The 6,768-nt window shown below is 50.1% G+C and overlaps 2 protein-coding genes across 2 annotated transcripts; both read left to right on the top strand.

The window, feature by feature from the left end:
- The first annotated feature begins 14 nt into the window (after positions 1-14).
- Positions 15-2,430, top strand: PPTG_14292 (hypothetical protein). The gene has a single exon (XM_008910869.1). It carries the CDS (start codon positions 842-844, stop codon positions 2,000-2,002), a length of 1,161 nt encoding a protein of 386 aa, XP_008909117.1. The 5' UTR covers positions 15-841; the 3' UTR covers positions 2,003-2,430.
- Positions 2,431-3,554: 1,124 nt separating this feature from the next.
- On the top strand, positions 3,555-5,136 carry PPTG_14291 (hypothetical protein; the record flags this gene model as incomplete). The annotated part of the gene is made up of 2 exons (XM_008910868.1): positions 3,555-4,043; positions 4,295-5,136. The coding sequence occupies exons 1-2, from the start codon at positions 3,836-3,838 to the stop codon at positions 5,134-5,136; spliced, it is 1,050 nt and encodes a 349-aa protein (XP_008909116.1). The 5' UTR covers positions 3,555-3,835.
- Positions 5,137-6,768: the final 1,632 nt, after the last annotated feature.

Genomic DNA, 6,768 nt, shown 5'->3' with positions numbered 1-6,768 from the left:
GTTGAGAATTTTCTCGCAACAGCTAACAACCTCCAAGGCTAACCTTTCCGGACACATACGACAAGATCCCATGGCGCCAAGCTTTTTTTATCTTTGCCCTGGCGCATTCAATCGTTGGGTTCGCTTATGGCAAAAACGAGAGCGCGACAACGCGCGGAAGCAAGGTGAAGGTTAAGCTAGTACCAAGTGGTCGTTGGCAGGATGAAGTAGCTAAGCAGTTGAGTTGGCGTCAGAGGAACTGGCACTAAAGACCGTATCTGTTGAGGAAGCCCTTGATGGTGCGGGGACATTTGTAGGCAGTGCCATTTGCACGTCCCGGGTTCGGTCTAGAGGTGCTCGTGTTTGGGACTACGGTCTTGTAGTGGGGTACAAGTGAGAGTCGGCTACCCAACGGGGCTGTCTCGATGTGAATTTCGACAACGAGATAGCGTCTATTGTGTACTCGCCCGGTTTCACTCAGGATGTTGCCGTGGAGATCTATGCCCTGCGTCCATGCGGTGGCCAAAGTACCAGTCTTGTCATGGCAGCAGAAATGAAGATGACGCACGAGCTTTTGTACGAACAGTTCAATCATATCGACCTGAACGCTATATGAGACTCTGCAGTTCATCTTACCGAGGTGAAGGGAACGGCGGTGGACGAGTTCAAGATCATCACACTTCTCGATATTACCAACTTTGAGGTGTCAGAAGTGAACGTCCCGCATGTTCTCGATTACGTGTTTTATAAAGAAGGTGGGCGCCCACATTCGACTGGTACGAAGGTCGGCGATACTATTTTTGACACCAATCGACCCGAAACCGAGGCCTCGGCCCCCAATGCTTTGGAGGAGACCGAATCGATGTTGAGCGATGGTCTTAGCGACTCCGAGGATGACGAGGCAGAGGCGGTGGCGGAGAAAGCGCTCTCAACCAGGAACCAGAAGGCGAAACGTAGGCGATTAACCCCAGTGGCGACCGCTACAGTTCTTCTCCCTGGGCAAGTTGGCAAAGCGATTGGAGCCGCTCCGCTAGGTGAAGAAGTGGACCACCTCATCTCCCTTGAACATAATGGTGGCGTTTCCGCCGACATTGGTCAATCCGTTGGGCGACGGGATCTGAATGCTGCTGATAAAAACCAATTTCAACCGACTGGAATGCTGACGTCCATTCACTTGGCTCTCGTAAATGGTAAGTATGAGCAAATGACGGCTCAACGTTTTGTCGAATCTGTGCAGATTTATTGGAGAAAGTTTGGTTTCTTTCCACACCCTGCTGTCCTGCGTGCGCTGTTTGGTTGGGACTTGGGTACGAGAGGATTGTCAATTTTACATTTTACCCGGGTGACAGAGTCGGAGAAGAGCTCGAGTTCGAGGAATGACATCAGTAACTTCTCAAGGAAGAATACTCTCCCGGCAGTACCAGCTCCCGCAGATTTCTCGGTCATTGTTGGAGCAGTGGAAATATTGTGTGCCATTGCACAGCAGCTCTACAAACCGGTCGTCTACGAAACGCTCATGGCTGCATTAAAGTTTATAGGTGAACTACGGGTTAGAGAGCTACTATCATCCCATGAAGCGTTGAGTGAAGTAGTCGCGTGGCTAGACGACCAGTTAGAACTTTTCCACCTGCATATAACTGGAGCGGACTGGCAAGAATTGGATAAAGTCAAGTCCGACTTCACTTCAGCCGATGAGTACTTCGTCCGTGTGCATCAAATTATCCTCCACCAGGATATTATTGCTGCAGTGAAGGTAGTCAACGCGAGCTCTAATCGGCAGAACTATCAAGTGAAGAACGATTCGGAGAGGCGCACGGTCATTCCTATTGAAGTTCGCCAAGCACTACCAAAGCAAGGCAAGAAACAAATCTGCGTGCGCTTCTTATCTGCTCAAGGGTGCCGGGGTAAGAATGGTAATTGTGTCATTAAGAACCTCTGCCACTTCAAACATGCCGCGATACCGGATATTGTGCGATATTACATCGACAAAAACTATGGAGGTTTAGCTGAAGATCTACAGTGAAGGTGCCTGGACGTGGACGTCGGTCTTGTCACGGCCCAGCTACCGTATCGATTACCGGTACAAAAGGAAACACCTACAATTCCAAGTACTGGACCGCTTGACAGGCTCAAGCCGTCAATCCCGTCCACTTCAGTACCGCTCGATCGATTCGTATCGATGAGCGCGTCCACTCTTGGGCCGCTCAGTCGACTCATGCCGCCGGGCCCGTCCACCTTCCGACCGCTCGATCGGCTCATGCCGCCGGGCCCGCCCACACATCCTTTACTCGGGAGGCCCACGACTCCGAGTCTGACCACCCCTTCTCAACGTGAAGCGATGATGTTGGCTTCTGTTAGCAGCTTTATACGGACGCAACAACAACGGTTTGAGGCAACCACGCTCGCTCGTCAGCGCCTGGCATCTGTCCACCTGGAAATCGCTGAGCTCGCACTTCATCATTTCCTTCGACGTCACGGTCTTGAGCCGGTGTTGATGCCATCTTCCGATATTGACAATGGATCCGTAGTCAACCTTTTGGATAGAAACAAACAAGCCGTATACAGTGAATTTTTCATCGAGCGGGATTCAGTTACCTGAGTTGGTGCGGTTACTGAGGGGTGAATCTGAGCAAGATCCGCGGCCAAATAAAGCCCTAGAAGAGCCAGCTGGAGTACCTAACTGAGAAGGTTATCGGTATAGCTCATGGTGGATTCAAATTATCTTGAACGATGTTACTCCAGAGTGGAAGTCAGCCTTCACTGAACAAGTTACTGCACCACCGAATCATGGGTCTGCAGCTCGAGCTTTGAATGTCATCATCAAGTACTTACGGACTGGTCAGGATTCTAACCGGTACCTTATCCTAGACATCGATTTACTACCCCAACGACAAGGTATAACCTGTAGCCCATTCGGAGCTATACAAAAGGTAAAGCAGATCGTTTGGTTGACGCAAGAATCATTCATGACCTCTCATACCCACCTGGAGACTCAGTGAATGATAACACGGTACCCGAATCTGAGGTTGAAGTTTGTTACGATAGGACAGACGCTCTGGCTAACCGGGGTCTAGATGTTGCTGATCTGTATCCCTCGCTAAAACGAATGATGACGGGTGATGTCAATGGGGCATTTTGGAATATACCGATATCAGCTGATCACGTACGGCGTTTTGCTGGCACATTCCCGGAGCTTGGTATATTGGTTATTGACCTGTGCTGTCCATTCGGCTGGAATAATTCGCCTGTGTCATATTGGATCGCCGGAGCAGCTATCAGCCATTTGTATGCTGGTTCAGCACCAAAGTGGCCCTTGCAACCTATCGAGGCTAAAGAAAATTTTGATGCGAAGACGTGGTGTGGTGATCACATGCCGTCGAGCCCGATATCGGTACAAGATTAGCAGAAGCTCGAATCGTACTTCGCTTGGCGATGGAAACGGTTTGGGACCTGATGCGTGTAATGAGAAGAAGTTCACAACTTGGTTCGAGAAGGGTCGGGCCTTAGGCTTGGGCTGGGATCTCAGCGCAAAAGCAGTCTCAATGCCACCATCAAAGGTCTCAAAAGCACTAAGCCGTCTTTATGACATGGCCAAACGTGATAGAACGACAAGAACGGGGCTACTTAAGCTGTTGGGCAGTCTACGACACATCGTCACATGTATTAGGTCGGCAGCGCCGTTCTTCCAGCGTGTTGCTTTGCTTGCACGAAGTGCACCAAGCTTTGGATCCATCCCGGTGTCGACTGAAGCGAAGGATGACTTACGGTGGTTTGAGTTGATCGTCCAAGTTGGAAGTTGAACTCAATCCTGTTTGCTCGCTTCACTCGACGTCATGATCCAGATTTTCACATTCACATGGATGCCAATGATCAAGGTCTGTGTGCTTTATTCCCGGCACATCGACAGTATTTTCAAGTGAAGTTCACTGTTGAGGAACTTGAGGTAATCCAGAGCTGCAATGATGCGGACGATAACACGTTCTGCATCAACGTTCGGGAATTGATGAGTGCTGTCTTTGCCTCTCTTCTATGGGGTCACCTGTGGAAGCTTGCACCACATGAAGGTGATTCTCATGTACGCTTTTGGATTGATAATATTTCGGCAGTCGCATGGAGTAATTGCAAGTCGAGTCGCAATGGATTTGCTCAAATGCTGCTCCGCATCCTCGGACGTTCTGACTTGCAACATGGTTTCTATTGAACAGCCTCTCACGTTCCTGGTGTGAATAATCAAATGGCGGATGCAGGCAGCAGGGTGTGGAAGTCGCCTTCGATGGCTCTATTGTTTGCTAACTTTTGCTGTGGGTGGCAACAGGTGCAGATCCCGAGCGGCTCTCGAAATTTCTCGCGTCTTTGGGAGCACTATTGCGAGCAGGTGAACTCTCTCAGTCCTCAAGTAAGCACTACTCGCGCGTTTGGGGCCAATGGGTCGCCTGGTGCAGTATGATGCGCTTCAGTCCATGGCTCACGGCGACGGACACAGATAAGAACGCCGAGCAACTTGGAGCGTTTGCGGTTTACCTGTGGAAGTATGGCATGAATCGTCAGCAAAAAGGCAACACATTTTCGACGATATGCGCAAAACTGTGCGCAGTTCGGTGGTTCCATCGCAATACGGCAGGGTACGACCCAGGCGTCAACGCCAGTCACGCCATCCTGCTGCGGGGTATTCGCCGGATTACCGATCCCGTGGTAAAGCAGCGGCCCCAGTCTGCTCGGCTACTTCGAGTGATTTTCGTCGACATCAATCTCACGCTGCCATGCGACCAGCTTTTGTGGGGTGGTCTACTGCTGGGATACTTTTTCCTCCTCAGACGGTCTGAATACTTATTCATCGGTAAAAGAGTTGACAGCTACGTCTTACGATTGTCGGGTATACAATGCTTCGACACAAACGAGGATCCTGTACCCCCGAAGCGAGCCAAGGTGGTGGGTATTACCCTTCATGGCGCGAAAAACAATCCGTTTGGGCGTGAGAAGGTCTGCTATCACTACAAGTCCAAAGATCGACTCCTATGCCCAGTTAGAGCGGATCGGTGGGTCTACAAGGCGGCAAGAACATTTGCTACGAGACCGGGAGACCCGGCGCTATCGATGTGGAATAGTGGGATTACGTCGGATGCTATTCGGGGGCGGACTGACTTGTTATCAAGGTGATGGGAAGATGGTTGTCAAACGCGTTCGAGGAGTACCCCGTGCTAACGGCGACCGGATCATCAAAACTCTCTCAGCACATGTGCTAGCACGGCGACCTCCAGTCGAGGGCTAACATCGGACAGGTGAAGCGCGACAGGTAGCATTTCGTTGTTGGGCGACCGCCACGCCACGCCCTTGGTGTGACACAATGAATATCATTGCCCCAACGTATCATTGCTGGAAACGTAGAGACTGGCCTCGTAGCTCGACATGTATTGCCCAAGTCAGCGGACAACATGTGCGATGTCGGGTCTCGAGCCTGAAGCTAGATATGGTAGTACTCCAATAACTTCACGATACTTAACTCACTGGTGTCAGCGCACCGGTGCCAACACGCTGTTGAAATATATCGCTTGAACTGCCTTCCGGTGTTGCAACAGCACCGCAGTCTTTTATGTGAAAACGGCACAATACCTCATCAATATTGACTGAACAACACTCTGTTGAGCTCTCGATCGACAACAACTTCAACTGGTATTTCACAAATCCGAGCGTGCCAAGTTCAAAACGGGAGACTAGTTGAGCTGCAATGGCTTCACATCAATATGCTCTTCCCATTAGACGTAGATCGTCCACATCGACAGTTAGAAGCATGATTATCTCCCCGTTCTCGTGAAGAGCGTGGAAACCATGAGCACTTTCCAGTCGAACGAAACCAAGTGTCAAGAGATGTCGATGTAGTGTCTTCGCGCAAACATTAGGTTCTTGATGAAGTCCGTACAAAGCCTTAACTAACCGACATACCTTGATATTCCCTGGTGCACCAAATCCATGTGGGAGCTCCAGGAAGACTTTGTTGATCAGAGTATCATGCCAGAACGTGATGTTTACGTTAAACCGCAAATCATCCGGCCTCGTTGTACAGCACAATAGAGAGCAGCACGAATTGCATCAAAACAAATTACTGGTGCAAAAGTCTCGTTGAAATTGATTCCAAAGCGCTGTTTGAAACAATGCACGCCAAGGCTTGCCTTAAAACGCTTCACGTGACCCTGCGTATCCTTCACCGCAACCACCCCACGATTGGCGATCACCGCAAAACCTTGGCCAACAGCAATGCAGACCCCGTGATGGCGCAAAGCTCCCGTTTCTCATGCATCCTCCCATTGCTTTGCATACAGCGACCGCACAGCCATTTTGGTACGTGGTTGGGAAGAGTACACCTCTGAAAAGGAGCCGGGTTGCACCTAGTAGGCTGTAACTCAAGTAGCCCTTTTAATGCTTTTGCAGAGAACCACAAGATTTACTTCACAACCATTAAATCGCCGAGTTCCGGTGTCAGTTTCCACCGAATCAAAAATCCCGATGCCACGATACTGTATTGTGGTCACCAGGAATTCTATTAGTAGTAAGTGTCCGCTCAATTGGCTGCTGCACTAATGTAGGGAGCTCACTACTGCACGTTTTGTCGATCTCTGGATGCACGATAGGAGGTACCTAAGCACAAACGACGGCCTCTAAGCTTAAAGTTTCCACTAGGATAGTCTCGTTCACCGAGTTTATCTTCTCCACATCCTCAATCGGCACCAGCATTGGTACAACTGACGCTCGTTCAGCCCAGACAATATTATTCGCACGGTGAGTTGAGACCCC

Source organism: Phytophthora parasitica (genome assembly GCF_000247585.1).
Source record: "Phytophthora parasitica INRA-310 unplaced genomic scaffold supercont2.39, whole genome shotgun sequence".
In the NCBI taxonomy this organism is placed as follows: Eukaryota; Oomycota; class Peronosporomycetes; order Peronosporales; family Peronosporaceae; genus Phytophthora; species Phytophthora nicotianae.
Note: the sequence above shows the minus strand (reverse complement) of the source record. Positions and strands in the feature narration are given on the sequence as shown.